Raw genomic sequence first — 26,996 nt, forward strand, 5'->3', positions numbered from 1 at the left:
CCCAAAATGTGACGTCCTCCTATGAGGACAAACAACAAACATTTAGGTTACAACTCACCTATGAAGCCTTGGTTTAATCCACCAAACGATAACAGTCAGACAAAAATGGTCCTCAAACATTAGCAAAGGTCCAGATGATCCAAATCCAGTAAGTTATTCAGTCCAAACACATTATAAAATTCATGAAAAGCCATGGACTCCCACTGCATCCTTTCAAATGCTCTAATCTCTCCAAAATGGCCGCTGCACTCTGACCTTTTAATTGACACCTCATGTGACCCAATGGGAGCTTTCATGCCCTGCCCACAGCCTACAATAGCCAATGAGAGCATGGGTTCTAAGGAAGGCCCCGCCCCTCTTCATGTGGGGAGAAATCCAGCCAATAGCAAGTGGTTGTGTCTATGACTGACGCTTCGTATAGCCAGTTAAATACCAAGCAGGACAATGTGCAGCTTGAGGTTGGTTTTTTTTTTCCAACATAGACCATTTCAATATATATGATTATAATATAAATAAATAATAAACAAATGTTTTTTTCGTTGTTTAAAAAGAAAAATACAGTCTTTATTGTTAATTAGGTTTGTATGAACGTTTTTTTTTTTTTTAACAATAAAATCCTAAATAGACTTTTTTTTGTTTTGGTTTTTTTTTACTTTTTTTTTTTTTTTTTCTTTTGGAAAACCATCTGGACACAACCTCAGAAACGGGGAAGGGGCTTCAGAGGCATGAAACCTCACAGCTGATGGATCAGCTGATAGATCACATGGCTCCTTTCTATTCAACCAGTTGGAAAAAAGTTTAAAAAAAAAACTGACTTATGCACACCTTTGAAGAGTCTCCTGAACAGGTGCGTATAGGAAAAACTTCAGCAGGTCAAGAAAGAAAAAAGATTCCCACACACTGTTGTCAAACTTGCAAAACATTTAATGGGACAAGGCAGCTACGTTTCGGTCATTACAACCTTCGTCAGGCAGAGTTCAACCAGTTGCCAGATCTCATTCAGAGCGCCCTATTTAAACTGCTCTGGCCTGCCGACTGTTGCTGCTTCCTCTGCAAGCCACATTACAACCTGCCTCCACCAAAGCTACTGGACTGATTCAAAAGATTGATCCAGGCCATGGTTGTTAATAACAATCATACAGTCTGTTGTGATTAAAAATGAATTAAAATAAAGGTTTGGGAAGTGATGGTTACAGTGTATGAGGGGCTTCTGGTAGATGTTGCGTGGGGTCTGCAGTGCATAATGTGGCCTGTGGATATTGTGTGTGATAGTAAATAAGACAAAAAGATTTGTTTGCTTATATGACAACATTACTAGTTGATTACACATCAGATGGAAACAAGGACAGAAGTTTGTAGTTTGATCTGAACAGATTTTTAGAGAGCAGACTCTATTGTACGTCAACCGTCTTTAAGCTGCGTACATTTTGCACTGTAGGCCCTACGTCACAATACGCTTAAATATTCACTCCCAGCACACAATGTTGATGTTGATGAGTTCACTCAGTAAAACATTTAAAGATGCCGAGCTTTTGACCCTGAACACGTCCAGGCACTGATTTGTTTCTTCCAACTTAAAAGCCTCTGCACCAAACTGCCTTCAGAAAACCTGTCATTTAAACCTGCTCTTCTTTTTGCAGAACTTCACCTGGGGAAATCTGGGAATCTTGTGAACGGTTTTGGTGCTCTGATGGTTTGAGCGTCTTCATTCTGATGTGGGAGAATATCCGGAAAATCCAAGTGTTAAAAATCATTAAAACATGAAATGATGGAACTCTTTCATTTGTTGTCGTTAGGCCCCGATCACACAGAAAGTGATTTGCCTTGTTTGTTTGTTTGTTTGTTTAATTGAATGCCACAAGTAAAAAATGCTTGTTACACCTTTTTTATTATGTCCAGGCAACCACCCCATCACCTCCTCAAGTGGGATTTATACTTGTGTGTCAGCTCTATGCAGACCCTACGCTGTAGCCTACACCGTTGTGAGCATTTATACTTAAAAACACTAGTCGATTTCTGTGCAGTGCTGTAAAGTTCAGTTGATTCAAAACACACATTAAACACACATTAAAAATGGCTTAATAGAGACAATTTCAAACACAAATCAGCTTCACTATAACTCGCAGCATTCACAGACAAACACTTGTCTTTATCTGGACACATTTTCCCCACAAATACAACATGCTAGCATTATTAGCACAAGCCTATGGCATTTCACATTGTATAAATTAGCCTAGCAGCTAGCAGACTTTTCCTCGACTCATATGAAGCCAGAATAAATCACACAAGACTTATTAGACTTAATTATGAACTTTAACAATGTGATTAATAGACTGAAGCGTCCCTCACACTTCCTCCTTGCTTCACAGTCGGCCATGCTTGTTAAAAAGGGGGCGTGGCTCTACTGCAGTCCACATTAGATGATGAGACACACTTTGATTGGTTTATAGACATCCAATCAAATGAGTCTGTGAACTTGGGTGGAGTCACATGACAGTAATCATAGATCTAGACATCCTAGAAAAGTGACATCCACTGGAATAGACAGGGAATCTGAACAGGTTAATTTACCACAACACAAGCAGATAAATTCTAATGTCTTATTTTAATCAACCAACAGCTTAAGATATTAAGTTTATATATGACAAAGAAAAACATCACATCTTTATATCTGAGAAGCTGAAACCAACAAAGAAGACGTTACAGTAACATTAAAAGTGACTTTGGTAACTTTTGGGGAAAATGCTTAAAGGTTGCATCCATGATAAGGTGACAGCATGAGAATAATACATATCATTATTTTCTCTATAACTTGTTTGTATATGTTTGACACATCACAGGGAGACAACACATTTTCTGGATGCAACATTATTCTCAAATTAAGACATTTTTCCTCATAAAAATACATTTTAAGAGTTAACAAAACATTAAAGGCTCTTTGTTAAGGTGTTTTTTCATTGGAGTTGCCTTCAGTTGAATCCTATTTTATCTCATCTTATAGTATCTTAATATTTACAAAATCATATCGTATATTACCTTATCTAAAACTATTAAATGTATAAAATGCCAGAAATAACAGAAATATGTTTGTCAATGTTTGGACAGGTCACCAGACTATCACAGGGCTGACACATAGAGACAGACAGGGAGAACATGCACAGAGGGCTCCCCCACCCCAGGGTTCAAACCAGGAACCCTCTTGCTGTGAGGCGACAATGCTAACCACTGCACCACTGTGCCATCCTAAAGAGAAAAAAATAGATTTTAAAGATATCACAAAACATCAGAGCTCATCTTTTTTTAAAGGTGTTTGTTTTTGTTTCCTTGAGTCAAATCTTATTATAAAGTATCTTAACTTATTTTATCTCACAGTATTTGAAGTGAAAAATGTCAGGAAATAGTGAAAAAGGCTGAAATAATTTCCAACAGCCCAAACACATAAAGACTAATGTCTTGTTATAATTGACCAACAGTTTAAGATATTGAATTTATGATAATTTACGACAACTAAAATCATCAAGTCTTATATTTGAGAAGCTGGAACCAGCTTACAAAATGACTAAAAGGATAAAGTGATTGTTGAAATAGTTGTGACTGATGGATTAATCAGCTAATTGTTGCAGATCTATTCTGACCCATTACATGAAGACTTTAAGGAAAGAAATCCACTTTTCTCTGATGAAACCAAACACAACAATTCAGCCTTAAAGCTCATCTTTTTTGGTCTTCTTCTTCTTCTTCTTCTCTTCCTTGTGGAAGACTTTTCCATCTGGCTGCTTCCTCCAGCTCAGTTTGATGTTGTCACCCAGCCCCTGGCCCTTCAGCTTCTGTTTGAGCTGAGACACAAAACTCCTCATCATTATCATCACTCACATACACAGATTACATTCTGCATTCTTATTTATATTGGACTCATCTGGAAGCTCTATTTTAGGAGCACTCTGCTTCATATATACTTGTTTTTCCTAAGGTGGTGCCGACCTGTTGGTCTGTTGTAGATTTTTCTTCTCTTGTAAACTCTCTGTCTTTTCTCAGATTGCTGGATTGTATTTGTACAGTTTCCTGCTGCATTTGGTGGCAGATAGTGAAGTTTCTGCTGACTGTTGATTCTTCATTAGTCACACATCAATAAGGCCTGCAGAGTGGCACTAACACACTCTTTACTTCTGCACATATGGATTGGCACAATGCTCAAGTCATGTCCTGTATGTCACCAAAGTATTGTAATGTATATCATGTATATAGCTTCTGAATGTCATTTATTAAATGTTCTTATTTTACTGTATTTATGATTTTAAATAGCTCTTCATCTGTTTCCTCCTCAGTCTGTTTCTTGTACTGCTGCAATGTGGATTTCCTCTCTGGGGATCAATAAAGTTGTATTTTTTTATTTGCTTTTAGAGTCAATTGATTGGTTTTGAATCAAATTAGAAAACATGATTTACCTTCTTCGAGGTGTCCTCCATCACAGCAGGCTCATTCAGATCCAGAGAGGAGTCCTGTGTGTGAAACTTCAGTCTGAACACTTGTTTTGTTGTACCTGTGGAAACATTTCAGAATTTCATCAGTTGAAACACTAACAGGGAAAATGTGGTAGTTACATCCTCCATCTGTTGCATGTTTTCAGCATTAAGTCGACACAAACTGATCATCTGCAGCTGATCACCACTGCTGCTCACTTTACAAACAACTCCATAAAAATGATCAGCATTATGAGGGTTAAAATTTATTGTCCGGGACTTGATCACAACAACAATCTGTCCTTTAACGCTGAGAAAACAAAAGAGCTTATCACTGACTTCAGAAAAATGAAAACTGTTCAGCCACCTGTTGACATAAACAACACCCCTGTTGAAATTGTTAACAGCTTCAAGTTCTTAGGCATCCAGATCACCAGCTCCCTCTCCAGGTCTCTGAACACCAGTTGTGTCATCAAAACAGAGACTTGACTTTCTGAGGTGTGTGAGGAAACACAGCATGTCAACAAAAACCCTCATCTACTTCTACCAGTCCAAAATAGGAAGCACCTTGACTGGATGCATACTGGTATGGTTTGGCAGCATAACAGCACAGGATCATAAACACCTGATGAGGATGGTGAAAATAGCATCAATAATCATAGGATCACCATTACATCAGATACAGGACATGTACACCACCTGCTGGAGGAAGAAAGCACTTTGTATTTTAAAGGACACTAGTCACCCAGCACACAGCCTTTTCTCTTATCTTCACTCAGGGAAGCATCTGCAGAGCATCAGAGCTCCAACCTCCCGCCTCAGAGATAGTTTTTACCCCCAGGCGGTCAGACTACTGAACAGGAGCACTTAAAGACTGTGGATGCTGTGGATTATTTATATATGTTTATTATATGCTGCTGTTATATGTTGCTATAGAAATCCAAATACAATTTGAATAACGGGTCAGAACTCACGTGTGCTGTAGCAAATGAACGCTCTCCTGACGGCACAGGACACGTCCCCCCATTGTCCGGAGTAGACGAAGTTGTGAACCACACAATGCTCAGTCCCTCCATGGTTATCAGGTTGCCCATGTACCCAGTACCTAAATGAGGAGTTACTTCCATCCGACCACTTCCAGGAGTCTCTGAAGAGGCCGATCCAGACACGTTCTCCTGCAGGTATCAGCTCCTGTACCTTCTGGTTCTCTGTCATGTTCCTCACACTGGTCAGGTCTGTGTAGTTTACTCTGCAGTGGCTCTGGGCCTCAGTCCATGTCATGGATTTGGTGATGAGGATAAATGTCACATCCGACCCTGAAAATAGAGCACAGTGAGGCGCTGTGTAGAGGCACCGTAACATACAGCCTCCCATCCATGCCTCTCTGTGGTACTTTTCAAACCATTATATAATATTGATAAACTAATGAATATGTAATAATAACAAAGTAAAACATTATCATCTTAACAAATAAAATAAATTAATAACAGTATTTCTGAAACACACACACACACACACACACACACACACACAAAGACACTGTGTGCACGTGAACATATGTAACCCGGTTGAAAAATACCCTATAATAAAGTTAATGTTTAAAATTGTTAAAACATTAAAAGTATCTTAAATAAGGTTAAAAAGTCAGTTCATAAAAAGATACATCATAAGTAAGGTTAAAAAAGTTGTTTCCTGTAAGATTAAAAAATGCTGTGGAATAAATAAGTTAAACAGGTACGGATGTAAAGATATAAGTATGTTGAGTAAATGTTTATTTTATTTTGAGTGTTTTATTTTGAAGGTAATGGCAGGAAAAGGAAGTGTTGTGTGAATTTGTGTCGCTTGACTGGCTGAGTCATAACGTGTAAAAAAGTCCGTGAAAAGTATGTAGTTGATGTTTTTTAGGGCTGCCTATCCGACAGTTTGTGCCTGGACATTATTCTACATATCTTCTGTGAAGAGCTGAGAACATTTCTACCCGAAGTGTGTCGAACAGTTTTTCATGGTATGTATTATGTAAGGGTTAACGCCCGACGAGGTGTCCATTATCAGGAATTACAATCAGAATTGAGTATTCACCCAGACCATGGTATAATAACCGATTAGCTACCACAGGTGTATGGTTAGCACGGGTGTGCGTGCATCACTAGCCAAGTGAATGAATTTTTAGCGACAGAAAAGCTAAGCTAACTCAGCTTACTAACAAGGCTGTAATTCATCTTTCCGAAGAGGAGATTTGAAGAAGAAGAAGAAGAAGAAGAAGAAGGACTAGAGACCCTGAGCTACTGACTACACCATGAGCCACCCAGATGAAACTCAAGAGTATCCTGATTGCTGACTGTTTCATACTGCCAAACTGACTTCACTGTTTGCTTAAGGTACCATTTTATTTGTTGCTCTTTTGAGTGAAGCGGCCAGAGATTTTTAAGCCTCACCGTACCCGAGCATCATATCAGGCCTGCAACCAGGGGGAATTTAAAACTAATTGCCGGCTGGTGACTGTATGTGTGTGAGCTTGGTGAGTGTGGGCCCACTGGTATTTTATTTTATTTAAAAAAAAAAAAAAAAAAAAAAGGCATAATTGAATGTCAGTTGAATATTGTGTTCATCCAATTTAAAAGTATTATTGTGGAAGTTTATATGTGAGTTTATGAGACTAACAAGTGCTCTAAAGAGACTGAACTATATTTTATTTTAAAAGAGACTGCATTTTATTTGCTTTGATATCTTTCTCTAAAAGTAAATAATTGAGTTTACTATTCTTACCACTGATTCCAGTGTTATTTTTGGTTACTTCATTCATTAAAGGTGTCTGAATACAGGTTAAAATCAGTTAAGGTTTAAAAAAAGAAAGCACTTGGGTTTAAAGTAACTGATTAAAGGATTATTACAGTGCTTATATTTACAGTTAATTTGCAGTGATTAAAAGACTCAAGACACAATAAAAAAGTTTAAAAGGTAACAGAGAACAGATTACATCACCTATTGTATATTATTTTATTTCAGTTGAAGAACTCAGGGCCCTTCCCTGATTATATTAGGGGATAACTGGGCTACACATACAAGTGTCCAGTCTGTCCATCCAGTCAGCCCTCTGTGATGTCATCAGTAGTCTCGCCACCAGACAATCAGAGATCTCCGCCTTCTGATAGTCTGGGGACACTCCTTTCTAAAGTGTGTTTAACACACCGGCGAAAATGGCCGGCAACAAAGCAACGCCTCTTGTATTTTTGAAAAGGACACGCCTTCTCGGAAATGTGCGCTGCCCCTTTTCTCGTCCACAAGGAAACAAACACACAGAGAGCTTGAAAATGGATGCCGAGAGATTTAACCATAGGCGTGATTTAGGTATGGCGAGGGATGGCAGCTGCCATACCTTGGAATCGGGAGAAAAAAAGAGAGAGAGGTTCTGTAGTCATTACTCGAGGCGCACTGGCTGGTTGTTTTCATTGTACTGCACTTAAATAGGTCAATAACATGCTCATCAGTGAATACCAGTGTTAGTGAATACGAGTGTTATTGAATCAAATTGTTCGCCACTTCGCTCCTCCGCGAGTTATGAGTTATGTGAGTTACCGTATATTTCCAAATAGTCGCCCGGTGGTAAATAGTCGGCGGGCACCTAATAGCCGCCGGGGGTTTGACCCCATTTTGCGTATTAAACATCGGTCCGATTAAACGCCGGGCGATTATTTCCTCATTCATTGCCTCATGGCTGTCCCTCCTTGAGGGACTGTTTGCGCTTTTACGCACGGGTCGGTGGTGAAGTGGTGCACATGACTCGTGCTACGGACGGATGGACGGACAGACAGCCACGTATCTAAAACAGGTAATACATCTGGCTACATCTTGCCCACATCAAATATCCGTGATCGCCTACACCCGCGTGCATAAAAGCGCACACAATTCCGTGTCCTCTCACCACGGATGCTGTGATTTAATGGCCCGGTACTCATTGTAGCCCACTCTTATGAGACCCAATAATAATAATAATAATAATAATAAGTTACTGTGGACCTATATGCCATGTCTTTTAATAAAATTACCAGAAGAGTTCGCTGAAAAACAGGTCATGTCAGCCTGAATTACTCACGTGCGTCACCGGTGAAAATCGCTGACATGCATGGGAAATATGGCTTCTACAGGCTCGCCATAGCTTACTGTCAGGACTCAGGGACCAGAATTCGGGATGGCGATATTTCGGAGTGGCGGCCTGTAACTGTTGGTTAAATGGCCCGTTCGGTTGGTATTCGGATAACTGGGGCTTTACTGGTATAATGCAATAGCACCACCCAGCGGTGAAACCCGTGTACACGTGTACACGAAAAAAATGACCCACTCTAAATGTTTAGAGATTTTTGTACATGAACTCACCCCTACATTATACAGTATTTTTGCACTAAAAACATACTGGACAGGAACTGTAACCAAATAACAGCCTGGTGCAGGCCGGTGCAAAAAAAAAAAGCCTTGAGCAAATAGCCCCTGGTTCTTTTAAACACCTGGGGTCAAAATTGATTTTGTGAAATAAAGGCCCGGGCTACTATTTGGAAAAATAAGGTATCTATGTGTTGTAAAAGCATTTTGCTCTGCTGCTGTACAGCCTGTCTAAATGATGTCTTGAAGCCTGTCTGATTGTACGTGGGGTTTTTTCTTCATGTCGGCATGTTAAGCTTGTATTTTCGGTCTCTGGAGACACTCCAATAAATTCGCCTATACAGTATTGTACCAAATTGGCCTTTGTTTTACTGTGTTTCATACACCGGACCCCTTGGTTATCTTCTAGAAATGAGCTTGTAATTAATTTATTTTCTTTAATTTCTGTGAAGTTAAACACATGACTAATGATAATTAAACGCTCGCTGTCCGTGGTGCTGAAATATGCGCCGAAATAGGTCCGATGTTTTCACTGCTCTCACCAAGTCGTGCATTACATGCAGACATGAGGTATTATGAATGTGAGAAACAGCTTCATGTCCTTTGAAACAGTTTTCAACAGCATAGTATGTACTTCTGACAGGTCAAAGACCAAAGTGAAGTTTTACATAAGTTCATATTTTTGAAACTCCATCATCAGTAGCTCTGTGACGTCATGTCATATTGCCATACCTTAGCTTTTGCTGAAACGACGCCCCTGGATTTAACTCCGTTTTATCAAACGTGTGCTCATCCGTGAAGAAAATATTTTTTCCAGCGGATGTCTTAGTTACAACATGATTGAGCTAACTGGAGTAGTTTCATGTCGTATCCGACAACGGGAGGCTTTTAACAGATGATGTCCTGATGTTAGCTTTGCTGCTGTTAGCTGTCCCTGTCAGCTGCAGCCACTGATGCTTTCTAGACATCGTGATTTCCCAAAACTGAATAAATACCATACATAGCAACACAAAACTGCTTTGCTAGCTCAATCATGTTGTAACTAAGATATCCGCTGGAAAAAATATTTTTTTCACGGACCGTTTAATGAGTTATTACCTATTACAGACACTGCTAACGGCTAAACGTGCACACAGAAATAGTAATGTTTGTTCAATCATTGTGTTTATAGACTTTACAAACATCAGATTAGTCTAAACGGTGATACAGTGATGTGAAAAATGTGATATATAGGCTATATATATATATATATATATATATATATATATATATATATAGCTAAAAGCTCTGCTGGTTTTCTACCTGGAAGTATTTGTAAACAACAAGGCGATTCCCTCTTTAGTCCGGCCGGATGGATGAGTCATGGCCTTGTAAAAGATTATGTTTGTTTCTTTTTGTTGGCGAGAATGTGTCGCCGCAAACGCGACAAACATCCACTAACTTTGACGGCATTTTCTGCGAGCACGGCTGAGCCATTTTGTACCGCTACACGTGTTTCTAGTGGGACTATGTTTACAAGCACAAGAGTTCAGCGAGCCACCGAAGGACCGCCCTGCAGATTTACTATTGGTTCTGCAACATAGGGAGTCTGAAATTGTATCCGCCCATCTAAACACAAAATCAGGGAGAAAGTCATCAGTCTTTAGTTAAGCAAAGCGTCCAAATACTGACTTGTGAGTCTATGTCATCAGGAGACACACTGAGCTGTTTTACTGTTTCCATTTGTTCTGTCTTATTCTCAGCCTGTCAGTCACCTTTAAAGCACTTTGAACTGCTCTCACCTGTATGAAAGGTGCTACAAATAAAGTTGGTTTGATGGATTGACTGATACTACAGAGGCCCAAATAATGAAAACAAAGAGGCAAAGAGAAGCAGAGAAGGAAAACTTCACTACTTCATATTCTCACCTCTGACATATGAGCAGACGACCTTAAGGCTGTTACTACACAGGAGGCTGTTCCATAGTCCATCCTCATCCATCGCTGTGCAGAGTTCATTACTGTTAATATAGCTTGGTTCTCCATCCCTCCATCGTCTGAACTCTGTCTCCCCGTGTTTGTAGAAACTTGTGTCTGACAGTGACCACCTCCAGCTGTACGTGCCTCTGTTCAGTCCAATCCAGGCAAAAAGACTCTAATATTTGACAGTGAGATAAAGAATTAGACCTCGCTCTAGCTTTTGTTCAAGGCAGCATTTTTACATAAACTTCCCATTAACAGTCTTGATGCTGCCTGTCAGTCTGATCCTCCACCACTTTATTACAGGATTTTACAGCTGAGAGATTCAAGCTGTAAAACTCTTAAAGGACACGTTCACAAAATTTAAGTCTGTTTTCAAACAACATTCAGGAGCCCATATGAACAGTGAAACAAGTTTTGCCTCCTGTAATCATTCCTGCTGTTCATACTGGACATTAAGAGATCCCCTCATATTGGACTTTCAGTGTAAGTGATGCTGTTGCAACTCATAATGAAATAATTTCAATGTACGCGATAACAGTTTTGTAATAACACTGGTGTCATGTAAGATTAGAAGAGTTTCTTTGCTCTAAGAAACAAGGAGAGTACTCTTTTCTTTAAATGATCACATCATACACTGAATTAATGACATTATTCAACATTTTGCTACTTAGTTTATACATAATCATTTTGCTACATTATTACATTTGGCATAAAACTCTTAATTACTAATTAAGCATTCAGGTTTTCTGACATTATATGCTGAATATTATTATTATTATTATTATTATTATTATTTTGAGCTGCTACAGTTGGGGAACAAACTCTACAGTCCTCGTTCTGTGTAAAATATATTCAAACATTGATGTGAAGTTAATCTGAGGCTTCATCTGTCCGTGGAGATCTTCCAAAGTTAGAGTCTTCCTCCTTTTGTTACCATCCCTCCACTGCAGCTCAACAGGGAAACACTGTCTGCTCAAACACCATGAGGGAAGTTTATACTAAAAACACTTTATACTTCTACTCTACTACATTTTACAGGAGATATTTACTATAGTTACTATGTAGGATCAGATTTGAATACTTTCAAACCACCTGTCACTGACACACTTATCAAAATGACTTTGAAATGAAAGGCAGAGAAAAGTGAACTCAAATAGCTGTAACTGTAGCTGTTTGAAAATACTTCGCTCTTAATTTTGCTTGTAGCTGCCATGTTGTCCAGGGTCCTCATGTCCTCCATGTTGTCGACAGTAGCCAGGTCTGTGTAATTCTCTCTGCAGTAACTTTGTGCTTCAGTCCAGGTCTTCAGGTCATAAACAAAATGGTACTGACGTTCAGCATGTGATGAGACAGCACACAGCCCTGTAGTGACACACATGCATAGTGATCAGATTCAGACTATAAATGACTTTTTATATCTCTTCACTTTGTAATGTTTCATTTCAGTGTATTCAGGTGTGTCTTTGGAGTAAATTCAAATATATACCATTTTTAAACACACTTTATAAGCTACTTCTGCTCCATTTCACACTGCAGTACTGTACTTTTTACTGCACTACATTTAGGGCCGGATCTACTAAAGGTTTGCGTGTATACAAACGTGTGCAAACTCATTGCACGTGCAAAAAAATGTACAAACTGATTTACTAACAGTGCGCACTCAGGGCTGCGTCTCTCAAAGGTGCAAAATAGCGCGTCTGCATCCAGTTAGTACATTTGCTGCAATGAATATGCAATATGGGGCGTTTACACGCAATTGTGCGTGTGCTGGGAGGAGAAAATGTAAATATTAATTTGGCACACACAAAGTGATTTATCAAACCTGAAAGCAATTTTGCAAATAGAAACTGGGTCTATATTTAACACGTGTCAAAGGGAGGGGCAAACGGTTTGTATGTGTAATTGCGCACACATGGCTGCAGTTATTGTTGCAAGAAGGAGACATCGAAACGATGAAAGAAGACGCAGAGAACTTATTTTTCACCCTCGTGTGAACATTTTTGGAATGAATGAGGAAACAATCATTAAAACATATCGCCTATCCAGCATTGCCATTTTGAAACTGTTGGAGGAACTCAGAGCACATCTGGGTCATTCCAGTGTACGGTAGCTATTACAGCTGGGATCTCCCAATCCCGTTTTTCAGATGTGTTGTCTGAAGTCCTAAATGCCATGTCGCGCTGGATGGCCAGGTTTATTAGGTTTCCACGCACTCGGCACTCCTTGAATGAGACCAAACAAGGCTTCTTTGTAGCAGCTGGATTTCCCAGAGTTATAGGAGCAATTGACTGCACCCATGTGCAGCTTGTGCCCCCCGCAGACACTGAGCATGCGTACAGAAATCGCAAACACACACATTTACTGAATGTGCAGTGTATCTGTGACCACTGCCAGAGAAATAAGGTACAACAAGGCCCATATCCGCACACGGAATATTGTGGAGCGCACCTTTGGAATCCAGGGGCCTGTTGTTCGAAAGTAGAATTAACCAATCCAGGATAAGTGGAAAAGCGAGGCTGGACAAATTCCCCCAAGTCCATCCTGGCTTAATTGGTTGTTCGAACGCCAAGCCAGGCTGAGGAGGCGCGGCTTTGTCAAGCCAGGTGTAACTCATTCGGATAAGTGCGCGTCCTTGGCTTTCTTAAATAGACCCCGAGATCGATCACAGATTCACCGATGCAGCAATGGAGAGGATGCGTGCCGCATACTTCTCACCCAGTGAGCAGCGTCTCATCATGGACACTTATGAAGAGGTAAAACATATAATCACGAAGGAAAGGAAACACTGCAGCGATAACAAAGCAGAGAGAGAGTGCGTGGCAAACAATTGCGGACCGACTGAATGCGTAAGTAATCTAAATATACACTTGCTGCTCCAATGAATCTGTCATAATTACAATTAAAGTTCCTTTCACAAATTAACAGTTGTACACTTCACCTTAAAGGTTCACACCAGCGGAAGAGCTCGCCCTGGATCAGAACCGAGCAGGCCGATGATGGAGGGGATGGGGGGGGGGGGGGGGGGGGGGGGGGGGTTGTGGACTGTCTGACTTTGGATTGTCTTGCAGTGTCAAGTGACACACTGACCCTTCTGGAGCCACCAGAAGATAATCTGGTGAGTGTTATTCATTAAAGGCATAGGCTTGACATGTCTTCCAAGTTCACACTGAAGGCACATCTGCAGCAGATGAGGAGGAGACACTTTCTCTGGACTCCAGAAGGTTTGAGGTAACCTGCCAGTCTGTGGAGATAATTTAGTCCTTAATGTATAAGCAGTCAGTGATGTGGTGCTCATAGAAAATATATTTGTAACAGGACACAGATGAACAGCCTGACAGCCTGCCTGGAAATGTAGTGAGTATTGCCTGAAGGACATCCACGGTGTCCACAATTGCTGTGCTAATATGTGTTTTACAGAATTCACAAACTGTCAGACATCTATATGCAAGTCATCTACAGAAGCAGATAGGGCTGGCAGATGTGAAGCTCCAGTGTGAAAAGAGAAAGCTGCAGGACATGGAGCTTGACAGACAAATTAAAAGGAAAAACCTTAAGGAAACTGGACTTGGAAATTAAGAAACTAGAGAAAGAAGTAAGTGATTTTAATGCACACTGTAAGCATGACTGTGATGCAGTGTATTAATCAGTGTTATTTCTCTCTTTCTCTCCACAGCTCAAAGCAGACACTGACTGATTACAGTATTTTTCATTTATATAAAATGAGGTCAAAGAATATTGTGGTTTCCTCTTCCTGTTTTCATTCATTAATGTAAAGTACACTGGAGTTATTGATCCAGTTAACTGGGAATGTAATTTGGGAAGGTCATACAGTTATGAAACCTAATAACCACTAATTGTGTTAATGCCAAATACTTGTATGTTTATTCCAACAATTAATCCTTTTATTGGTGAGGATATCTGCATGTCAAAGTATGCTTGGGCTATGACAAAAATAATGTTTTAAATGTTAAATGTTTTTTTTATTATTCTAGGCTTAATGTATTTTGTTCAAAAATGAGGCAAATACGTACATAAGAACATGAAATGACGGTAAAACACATTGATTTCCGATCGCAGTGACAGCTGACCGGACAGATAATGCACCAGGTTAAACTAAGCCTGGTTGTTAGCCTGGTCGGGACCAGCCTAAGTGCACAGAATAAATCTCCATGGCAACATACAGTACAGGCCAAAAGTTTGGACACACCTTCTCATTCAATGCGTTTTCTTTATTTTCATGACTATTTACATTGTAGATTCTCACTGAAGGCATCAAAACTATGAATGAACACATGTGGAGTTATGTACTTAACAAAAAAAGGTGAAATAACTGAAAACATGTTTTATATTCTAGTTTCTTCAAAATAGCCACCCTTTGCTCTGATTACTGCTTTGCACACTCTTGGCATTCTCTCCATGAGCTTCAAGAGGTAGTCACCTGAAATGGTTTTCCAACAGTCTTGAAGGAGTTCCCAGAGGTGTTTAGCACTTGTTGGCCCCTTTGCCTTCACTCTGCGGTCCAGCTCACCCCAAACCATCTCGATTGGGTTCAGGTCCGGTGACTGTGGAGGCCAGGTCATCTGCCGCAGCACTCCATCACTCTCCTTCTTGGTCAAATAGCCCTTACACAGCCTGGAGGTGTGTTTGGGGTCATTGTCCTGTTGAAAAATAAATGATGGTCCAACTAAACGCAAACCGGATGGGATGGCATGTCGCTGCAGGATGCTGTGGTAGCCATGCTGGTTCAGTGTGCCTTCAATTTTGAATAAATCCCCAACAGTGTCACCAGCAAAACACCCCCACACCATCACACCTCCTCCTCCATGCTTCACAGTGGGAACCAGGCATGTGGAATCCATCCGTTCACCTTTTCTGCGTCTCACAAAGACACGGCGGTTGGAACCAAAGATCTCAAATTTGGACTCATCAGACCAAAGCACAGATTTCCACTGGTCTAATGTCCATTCCTTGTGTTTCTTGGCCCAAACAAATCTCTTCTGCTTGTTGCCTCTCCTTAGCAGTGGTTTCCTAGCAGCTATTTGACTATGAAGGCCTGATTGGCGCAGTCTCCTCTTAACAGTTGTTCTAGAGATGGGACTGCTGCTAGAACTCTGTGTGGCATTCATCTGGTCTCTGATCTGAGCTGCTGTTAACTTGCGATTTCTGAGGCTGGTGACTCGGATGAACTTATCCTCAGAAGCAGAGGTGACTCTTGGTCTTCCTTTCCTGGGTCGGTCCTCATGTGTGCCAGTTTCGTTGTAGCGCTTGATGGTTTTTGCGACTCCACTTGGGGACACATTTAAAGTTTTTGCAATTTTCCGGACTGACTGACCTTCATTTCTTAAAGTAATGATGGCCACTCGTTTTTCTTTAGTTAGCTGATTGGTTCTTGCCATAATATGAATTTTAACAGTTGTCCAATAGGGCTGTCGGCTGTGTATTAACCTGGCTTCTGCACAACACAACTGATGGTCCCAACCCCATTGATAAAGCAAGAAATTCCACTAATTAACCCTGATAAGGCACACCTGTGAAGTGGAAACCATTTCAAGTGACTACCTCTTGAAGCTCATGGAGAGAATGCCAAGAGTGTGCAAAGCAGTAATCAGAGCAAAGGGTGGCTATTTTGAAGAAACTAGAATATAAAACATGTTTTCAGTTATTTCACCTTTTTTTGTTAAGTACATAACTCCACATGTGTTCATTCATAGTTTTGATGCCTTCAGTGAGAATCTACAATGTAAATAGTCATGAAAATAAAGAAAACGCATTAAATGAGAAGGTGTGTCCAAACTTTTGGCCTGTACTGTATGTGCATCTGCTTTCGAACAACCGAATCAAAGCTAAATTAAGCCAGGATAACCAACATATCCCGGCTTAATCCCTTATCTAGGTTTCGAACAACAGGCCCCTGAAGAGCAGGTTCCGTTGTTTGGATCGCATTGGAGGAGCACTGCTGTACAGGCCAGAAAAAGTGGCCCAGATTGTAGTGACCTGCTGCATGCTACATAACATTGCCAAGCAACACGGGCAGGAGCATAATGCCATGCTGGAGGAGAACGCTGACGCCGAAATGCCACCTCTCATTCCATAGGGTTGAATTTCACTTTGCACTTTCTCTCCAAACTCGCCATGCTGCAAACCATGAAACACGCAAAACCCTCATTTAAATAGGGTGTCTCCAACATGTTTGCACCTGTTCTCATTTACGCAATCACTCTTAGTAAATCACCCCCAAACCGCGGTTCAGCCCCACACGCAAAATTCTAGATTGCAAATTAGTACACGCAAATTTGGATCTTAGTAGATCTGGCCCTTAGTTGTTTTTCAAGATTTTACTCTAAAAACATATGAGAAATGTATATAATACATCATTCTGTATTAAACAAGGTGTCAGATGTGTCTGAGTTGTTATCAAAGAGACATTTCTCCTCTAAACATAAAACAGTTGATGAGCAGAAGAACTATAACCATCTTTGTTTGCTGCTCTTTGTTTAATGCCTGACTTTCAGACTTGTGGCTGTTGAAACAGCTCATTGTTTCCCATGAACAGCGTACGGTCCCTCAATATCATTTCACTTCATGCTAATTATTCACAGGCAATTATTCATTGAATATTAGCATATGCAGCAATTTGAATTTAACTATTTATAGATTTATGGACAAATATTGTGAATGTTCACTTTTGTCAGAAACATGTTTGATATCATTTTGTTGGACCACAGCGACAGATAAATCCTGACAACAATCTGCAGTGAATGATCTGATTTCAAAGCAGTCATAGAAGATAAGATAGAACTTAATAATGAAATAATTAAGATGAATTTCCATCACGTCCACTGTGAACGAGGCAGAGCCTGAAGACTCATGGGAACTCTCGCCCATATCCCTGGCAGAGGTCGCTGAGGTAGTTAAAAAGCTCCCCAGTGGCAAGGCGCCGGGTGTGGATGAGATTCACCCTGAGATGCTGAAGGCTCTGGGCACTGTTGGGCTGTCTTGGTTGACACGCATTTTCAGTGTCATGTGGAGGTCGGGTACGGTGCCTGCAGAGTGGCAGACCGGGGTGGTGGTCCCCATCTTCAAAAAAGGGGAACGGAGGGTGTGCTCCAACTATCAGGGTATCACACTGCTCAGCGTCCCGGGTAAAGTTTACTCCAGGGTGCTGGAAAGGAGGCTCCGACCGATTGTCGAACCTCAGATTCAGGAGGAGCAATGCAGATTCCGTCCTGGCTGTGGAACAGTGGACCAGCTCTTTACCCTTGCAAGGCTGCTGGAGGGGGCGTGGGAGTTTGCCTATCCAGTCTACATGTGGTGAATACATGTCGGTGCGGCTTTACTGGTCCATCTACCTCCCAAACCTCACCTATGGTCATGAACTCTGGGTAGTGACCGAAAGAAAGAGATCGCGGTGTTGGGAACATATTTTTAGGTCTCACACGGAGGCACCAATTATGTCGGGGTCAATTGGCTATCGGAAATAATTAATAATAATTAATAATTATGTTAAATAATGTGACTTAATTAACATTAAATCACCTTGTGGGGCACCATTCCCGTAAAGGGAAAAATGATAGCCAGTTAAAGATATCAGTCTCATAAAATACGCTAAACTATTAATTTGGAGTTTTGATTAATAATTAAATTAATGACAACAACCAAAACCAAAAACTAAGGATAGACCGATACATCGGCCGGCCGATATATCGGGCCGATATTTGAGTTTTTTTTACTTGTATCGGCATTGGCCGATACGCGCGTGGGTTCGCGGATTTATTTTTCCCTGGCACTTTTTTTCATTTGAAAGTATGTGGTTAAGTTGAACAAAGCTGTTGAATCCTGTGTACAGTAGTTGTTGTTTTATTTATGCTTCAGCTTAAATATTTGTTTATTTTATAAAGACATTACTCAAAGATTTAAGAGCACTGAACTCTTTTTTTTATTTGAATGTATAATAATAATAATAATATTCTACCTGTTCTACCTCAACTTTCCATCTTGTTTTAGTATTTTTTACTGTTCAATAAATGTTTCTTATTTTAAACTTGAGACCTGTAATATTTGTTATTATTGTTTCATTTTTTTTTTGATGTAAATTGAGGGAGCAAAAGCAGTATCGGCCCCAGATATCGGCTCAAGAAAAACGGCAGTCCATAATCGGTCATCAGCTAAGGGTGATGGAAAAAAATCGGTATCGGCATCGGCCCTAAAAAACCCATATCGGTCTATCCCTACCAAAAACAGTAACGTCTGGAGGATGAAGTTCTTGACGCAGCAGAGGTTGACTATTCATTCACTCTTGAGCAACATTAAACAGACAGCAGGCATGATTCCAAAGAATTATATTTATTCATAAACTAGCAAAACAAACAAAAACACACAAATTCTAACTATATACAAACTTGGTGTGTGTGTGTGTGTGTGTGCGTGTGTGTGTGTGTGCGCGCGAGAGAGAAAAGAGAAAGACAAGCGGGTGTGGTAATCAAGAGCTGTTTGGCCTACAAAACAAAATGGCTGACAACAGAGAACTACAAGATGGCCGAATCAAAGCTGGCTTCAGGTCGGGGGAGGTGTTTGTCTGACTGTGTGATCAGGACAAAGACAAAGGAAAAGAAGCAGGAACTTTGAGATGCCTGTTTGGGTGTAGCTCTGTTAAAAGCCTATTTGTTAATGAGTCTGTGTCAATGTGATGTGTGTTGCAAACGGTCTGAATTAGTGCAGAGATTGTTTAGTTGGGTGCAAGAATCTGTTTGTGAACAGTATTAGCAAACTAAACACTTAGCTTTGGCGACGCCAACTAATCAATGACCTAACTGCAAACTATCACAACAATAACTCAATGACAGCATTAAATCACATACAACAAGTTAAACAGTCTTGCTTAGCCTGTAGAGCTGTGATAAGCTATGCCCAGTTGCTACGTTACTGATCCTTGAGTGGGTAGGAGAAAGAGTCACTTGCTGGTGTACTGCTTGGTTAGCTGACAGAAGAAGGCTGAGAAGAGCTGTGATTCCAGCTGCAGTCTTTGCTGTGTCCTTGTTCCAAAGGTTGTGATCCGAGGAAGCCAGTCACTCAGGGTCCTTGCAGAGTTGGACGCTGAGTGCTAACTCACTTAGTTCCTTGTTGCTGGAAAGCTGGTTGCAAACCTTGTGATTGCAAGTCTAACTTCTCTGGTTCAGGTTTGCCTCAGCCTTGAGCGTGGGCAAGCCGTGGTCCAGGAAAAAGAGTCTGTGAGCAATTGCCCCACCTTTGATGGTTCAGGGCAAGGAGCAAGGGCCTGAGCATCTGGGCTGTTCCAGGCCCAGCAGGAAAGAGGTGAGAGCTGCTTCGCAGTTCCAGAGTAAGCAGTAGGACACACCGGATGCGGAACCGAAGCGCAGCGCCCAGCAGCAGAGGCAGTTTTCAATCGGCACCCATGTTAACCTATCTGACTGTCCACACAGGCTGCTGAGCAGAGCGGAGCGCCCATGGAGGCAGCGCTTCAGTTCGGCATCTGTTCTATTTTTCACGCGAGCTGCGAGCGCTTCTGTTAAGCTGGATAGAGCGATCGTACCAAACAGGAAGTCGGACACAGAAAAGACGAGAGAATCTGGCCAATTTTCAAAATAAAATAAATTTAAAAAATAAATGCCTGTTTAATTATGATGCTTGTCCGTCTATAAATATTTGTTCCGTTTTTTCGACCTCTATCCTGAAATACTCGACGTGGTGTCCACTGTCCAGGCGTAGTTCAGACACAAGGTGATGAAAAACACCATGATCCTTCCTTTTTTGGTTTATTGGTTGGACCCACATTCGCCTTCTCCGTCGTCGGAGCTACCGCTGCAAAAAGTAGAGAGCAAGGACTCTCCTCTCTACAACAGCACGCACTGAGGAACGTGAGGAGAAAATACTGTGTCTATAATTTAAAATAACACAACAGTGCATAACCGAACACATTTTTCAATACCCTAATCACTTCATTACAATTTTAATTTTGTGTCACCGAGCCTACAGGCATAACTACATAAATAAAATTGTCAGAACAATATGCCCTATTCATTCAGTGTTTATCCAACACGTTCAATACATGGACATGCAATGACAAATTGTCATTAACTTATTACATTATAAAAAAAGCTGAAATTATGGACTACCCATGTTTAAAATGACCTGTTTAAGTGAAAAAATGAGTACTGACGGGAACAGACGAGTGGAGTCGATGTTTAACCGGCGCGGAGAGTGCAGGAGAAATGCACTGCCTGTGTGGACAGTTAAGCGCCTGCAAGTACACTCACAGGACTTCCGCAGCACTAACGCGTCCGGTGTGTCCTTAGCGTGAGAGAGAGATTTGTCTGAAGGGAGCAGACCTTCTACAGATGCCTGTGACATCACAGAGTCACATGTCACTCTAAAAGTCCTGTCCAATCAAGTTGTGAGACTTGTGTCTCACTGAGGTGTGAGGTGAGACCTCCTGGAGATGGGTGTCAAATAGCTGTCTTTGTTTGAAGACAAAGAGCATGCAGAGAGACGAAGCCTGTCCAGTTTAGATTTTAACAAATGACAAATCATATGTGGTCCTGTGAATCCCAACAAGGGATACAAGCGGTGGAAATGAGTTTCCTCTGTGGGGTGGCTGGGCTCAGCCTTAGAGATAGGGTGAGGAGCTCAGACATCTGGAGGGAGCTCGGAGTTCGTGTCGAAAGGGGTCAGTTGAGGTGGTTCGGGCATCTGACGAGGATGTCCTGAGCACGTCCCACTGGTAGGAGGCCCCGGCGCAGACCCAGAACACGCTGGAGGGATTACATATCTCGTCTGGCCTGGGAACACCCTGGGGTCCCCAAGGAGGAGCTGCAAAGTGTCGCCGGTGAGAGGGATGTCTGGGGTGCTTTGCTCGGCCTGCTGCCCCCGCGACCAGGCCCCAGATAAGCAGATGAAAATGGATGGATGGATGGATGAATTTGTTCTTGGGCTGAATGTTCACATCGACATGCTAACACTCTTTCAATGGCCATGCTAACATGCTAATGCTAAGCAGATAAAGTGTTCACCTTGTTATAGCATGCTAATATTTAACACAAAGTACAGCTGAGGCTGATGGGATGTTCTGATGGTGTCTGGTCATGAATCAAAATATTGGACAAAAGTCAGTTTTTGTTAAGTGTTATGTCATAAAATTTGTCATAAAAAGGTCATAAAAAGTCACAGTATATCATAAAGAAGTCATTACAAATATCATGGTATTACAGATCATAGAAGTCATTCTGTGTGCTCTTTTCCTGTGCTGTCCTCAGTTATATGCTGGCTCCCTGAAATGGCACTCAGTCATCAAAACATTAAGAACAACTGTTACGGCCGCTGCCGCCGTACCCCCGCCTCATAGTGTAACTTTGTGCATAGTTGTGTGTTTCATGCTGAGCAGGCTGTGTGATCCCCTGCACCTGATTGGCTCGCACTGAGGAGGCGTGCCTTCCCTCCACCTTCCACCTCCTGCGTTTGGATTGGTGCAGTATCACATCAGCTCTACCAATCCCCAGGCTGCAGCTGAGGAGCCAGGCTATATAAGACTCAGCCAGCTCATCAGTCACAGCGGCTGTAGAGCAGCTTGCCAGATGTGTCTCATGAATGTTGTAAATGTTAATTGTTGCATTAACTTCAATGTTGTGAATTACATGAGGCACTTGAAAGATACCTAGGACTGGGCTAGGGAACAGTAGAAATGGGATTTATGGCTCTTTGAAGGGAGCTGGATCTTAGAGATCGGTTCCTTTCAAAGAGCCATTCAAAAGACTGGCTCATTTTTACATTTATTTTTTTTAAGAAGCCAGCCTGGGGGTAACTCATTTTATCCTGGAAATAATCACTGGGAGGAATGATGGGGTGAAATTTGGATCAGAATAATTCAAACTCAGATATCCCACCAATATATATTCTATTGGTGGAATATATGAGATGGAATTATTCTGAAATATTGTTTATAACTTCATTTGACATGTGTGGACTAGATTTTAAAGTCTGATCTGGATTCATTGTAAATATTCCACAAGGTGGCGCCATATCCCTCTGCTTTGACAGTGAGATCACTATTTTGGATTTACTCTTTGTATAAAGTGTGTGTGTGTGTGTAAATAAAGCTACCTTGACTTATGTTATTCATGCAACACCTAAAAACTTATACACAATAAAAAACTAAGCAGGCAAGGTTTTTTTTTTTGTTTTTATTTTACTGAGTCACTCACGTGAAGGCAGTGTGCACAACTCAGATGACGTCATGCGATATTTGCATATCAAATAAGCACTGCATGTGTACTCTGCTGCGCTCCTCCCCTTGTGCCTGTTCTCCGTCTCACTCAGTGGAGGAGCAAAGGAGGAGCTTGTGTGTGCATCTGTGTGAAACACAGCGATAAAAACAAAACAAAACGAATGGCTCCCAACTGCGACTCGGTTCCCATCGTTCATGTTAATGAGCCGTTCAAAAGATTCGGTTTGTTTCTGACCGTCACAACTCTAGGGAACAGAAGGTTCAATAACTGATTTCGCAAACCGATACACGTAGGTATTTTTTCTGTGATTAGAGACACTAGGATAAGGGGTGCTGTTCTGCTTGTGTTATGTTTGAACTAAGCGAAAGTTAATTGCCGATGATTTTGGTTTGCTTTTGATTTACTTAGTCTCCCTATTAGTAACTCTATTTTTGAGAGTCCTCTTTTGGTTCTATTTGTTTCTTTGATTTGAGCAGCATCCATCAGCCCGTTTCCTTTAGCTTTGCCTTGCAATTTCTGTTTGCCAAACCTTGTTTAATAAATAATTTTGCTTTTACCAATTACAGCTGGTTTATGTTGCTTCCCTTTTCACACCACAAGCTAGGGGTCGTAACAACAACTGATCGAAGATTTTTGTTTCAAAATGCTCTAAAATGGTCAGTTTAGACTTTATTGTCCCCAGAGGGGAAATTCTTTTCCACAGCACCACAACAGTTTGACCAACATACAGAACAGAACAGACACCATTGCACATACACATACGCACATTGCACAGGACATTTGGACAGGGACAGAAACAACATTATATACTTCACCTCAGTTTCTTGCGGGATCTATTGTTCAATGCCGCTATGGCTGACGGGATTAGGCTTCTGGATAGAAGAGCCTTCCTGCAGCGCATTGGCCTGTATCTATGCACTGCAGGAAGACTTTTCTATCCAGAAGAACAGTTTAGCTGGTAAGTTTCTGAAAATGTCCCCTCAGACCCCTCTGCAGGGTCGCACAAGATATCTGTTGAAATGATGAGTACAGCCCTGACTCCACTTCATCTCAGAGGTAAATATTGTATTTTTTCACGGCACTACATTTTGTCTGACAGATTTAGTTACTTTACAGAAGTTATTCATCCCCGTCCCGTCCAGTGAAAACCATGTATCTCCTGATGTGTTGATTTTAAATGTTTGTGATAAACTGAAGGATGTAATGTTCCTTATCATATAACTGAAGTGCATCATGATATTGTTCTGATGAGAGCTCTGTAGCCACAACAATATATCAGTGTACTGTAATGAAAGACCATAAAACATATAAAACACTTGCCTGCCATGATGAGCAGAAGAACCGTGTCCATCTCTGTCTGCTGTTGTTTGCTGCTCTTCCTTTGTCTGAATGCGTGACTTCAGTGTTGTAGCTGTTGAAACAGCTCTTTGTTACACCTGAACAGTGCACAGTTCCCAAGGATCATGCAAACTGGCTCCAGTAACAATTATTTGAATGTTACGCCTTTATTTAGATGAGTTTATTTTCAGGATCATAGGCCTTTACTTGTTCAGGTGTTGCAAATAGGATGATTTGAATTCTCCATCTTTCACAGAGGACACGTGACCTCTGGGTCAGAACACAGGTCAGCTAAGACACGCCGATGAACAACAGAGTGCTGAGTGCCAACTGGTGACGAAGCTGCCAGTTCATCAAGATACGATCTGCTTTTAAGGGCCAGTATCCCATGGTCAGGATAATCTCTGGCTTTCATCAAAGACTCAGAGACAAAGGACAAAGAAGCTGACCTAAAATCTACATTGATTGACATGTTATGCTGAGCTCACACAGTAACAATAGGAAGATTTGTTTTAACATGGTGGTTTTCATGGAACCAAAACTTCTGTAAAGGAGACTTTAAAGTAAAGAATCAACCAGAGAGTTTTATTGATTGTCAGGATCCTAGTGTATTTCCATTGTTTTCCCTCCCCTTTGGTTTTTGTCTTGTCTTCCTGTCTTGTGGGTGTGTGTGTCTGTCTGGAGCTGGGCGGAGCTGGAGTCACCACTCACCTGCACACCTGCCAGCCATCAGTAATCAAGCCATCTCCACTCCATTCTGTATGAAAGCCTGGTCCAGTTCACATCTCGTCTGCTTACCTGTGTGGTAGTGTGCTTTGGCTCATGATTCTTTGTCTTTTGAACTTTAGTTTTTGGTCATCTGTTAGCTCTCCGGATTTTGACTCTGTTCTCTGCCTCTTAGATTGCTCCTGTCTTGCTGCACTCAGCCTCACCCAGCCTCATACCACCACGTCCATACCCACCTGGATCCTTCTGGACATTCTCTGGACCCCTCAGACTCCACAACCCCCACCCCACCCAGCTCCAGCTCCGCCCTTCTCTATTTACAATAAAAGACTTTCTTCATCTACCAGCAGCTTTTCTGAGTCTTATGTCTGCACTGTGGGTCCAGGTTTGACACTTCCTTTATGACATTGATGGGAGGGGTTAACATTTCACACCAGTGACCTGATCTCAGATTTGGATGAGAAACTAATAAGCATAAGATCATTTGATCTCCCATCAACAGAGAATCGTCCCTGAATTGCTTCCAAATCTTCCCTGCTGCTTTCCAAACTCTCAGCTGCTCAACGATGCATTAATTCAATGAATTAGTGCAGTGCCCTTTTAAAATGTGCCTGTCCTGAATGGACTGATTGCTCGGCCTCTGGTACATCATCCAAACAACTTTTGTCTCAACACTTCCCTCCCTGAGCAATACACCTGTCATCACCTCCTCCAGCAATGATAGAGTATCTGCCTCATTATGGTGCAAAAGCTCACACAGTGAACATTTTTTGGACTTGATGAAGTAAAGCCTGCGATTTCCAGGAACAAACGTGTTCATTGTTAAAGTTACATCGCTGATGCTTGAAATGTTCGAGTTTGGTACAATGAAACATCTCCGGTCTCTCTTTGTTCATCTGTTGTGAAAACATAGCTTGATATGATTTTTATTACAGGCTTGAGTGTTGTTTTGTCTTACCTTGACAGTTTCGACGACTGTGTCTGTCGTCATCATCAGAAGCATCTACTAATGGTTTTAGTAGGGTGTCGGTGAAGATTCTCAGTCATCCAGGTCATAGTAAACGTAAGTGCTATATCATAGGCAACTGGACTTGCTTGTATTTCTTGAAGACGTTTCGCCTCTCATCCAAGAAGCTTCTTCAGTTCTAAATGACTGATACACAGTTGCTGGCTTTAAACCCTGTGTGGGTGGGAACACCTGCAGAGTCGTTAGGGTCACAATGTGAGTCGTTGGCCCACCTGGCCACCATGTGAGTCGTTAGGGTCAGGTGGGACCAGGGGTGAATGGGTGTGAAGTCGTCTGGGGAGGGATCCCAAGACTGCACTGTAGGTGGGTGATAAGTGGTGTCGTAAGCCACCCCCTCTGTTTAACGATGGTCCTTCCAGCTTGACGTAGATGGCTTCTTTTACTCCTCTCTCAAACCATCTTTCCTCCCTGGCCAAGATGTGCACATTGCTGTCCTCAAAGGAGTGTCCCTTCTCCTGTAGATATAAGTGGACAGCTGAGTCTTGACCCGAGGAGCTGGCAGACACTCCTGCGACATAAGGAATGACAATGTTGTTATGTTTTTGTGTCCCTTCCTCTCTGTCTGCTCTGGGTCTTTTAGAGGTTTTTGCAAAGGCCCATTTGGGGTCGCCACAGGTTTGAAGTGCTTCCCTGATGTGTTTCTGTTCCTGTACCTTCCCCTCTGTCCTTGTGGGCATGTGCATTTGGTTCAAGAGTGTTTTTTTTTTTTTAAAAATACGATTTTTGCTGCTGGAGTCCTGAGAAAAAGAGAATTATAAGTTTAGGACAAATAACTTATTTGACAATATTAATAAATATCTAAAACTTTTACCATATAAAATGTACAAACTACAATATTAAATGGAAAGCCAATATTCAATGTAGTAAG

General features: G+C 41.4%; 1 protein-coding gene across 1 annotated transcript; it reads right to left on the reverse strand.

The window, feature by feature from the left end:
• Positions 1–2,586: 2,586 nt before the first annotated feature.
• On the reverse strand, positions 2,587–26,590 carry LOC117258544 (lymphocyte antigen 75-like). Its single transcript, XM_078169743.1, has 6 exons — positions 26,060–26,590; positions 11,982–12,160; positions 10,745–10,970; positions 5,435–5,776; positions 4,446–4,540; positions 2,587–3,836 (listed from the first exon to the last, which is right to left on the reverse strand). The coding sequence occupies exons 2-6, from the start codon at positions 12,036–12,038 to the stop codon at positions 3,705–3,707; spliced, it is 852 nt and encodes a 283-aa protein (XP_078025869.1). The 5' UTR covers positions 12,039–12,160; positions 26,060–26,590; the 3' UTR covers positions 2,587–3,704.
• Between the last annotated feature and the right edge of the window lie 406 nt (positions 26,591–26,996).

The sequence above is a fragment of the Epinephelus lanceolatus genome, chromosome 8 (genome assembly GCF_041903045.1).
Source record: "Epinephelus lanceolatus isolate andai-2023 chromosome 8, ASM4190304v1, whole genome shotgun sequence".
Lineage (NCBI taxonomy): Eukaryota > Metazoa > Chordata > Actinopteri > Perciformes > Serranidae > Epinephelus > Epinephelus lanceolatus.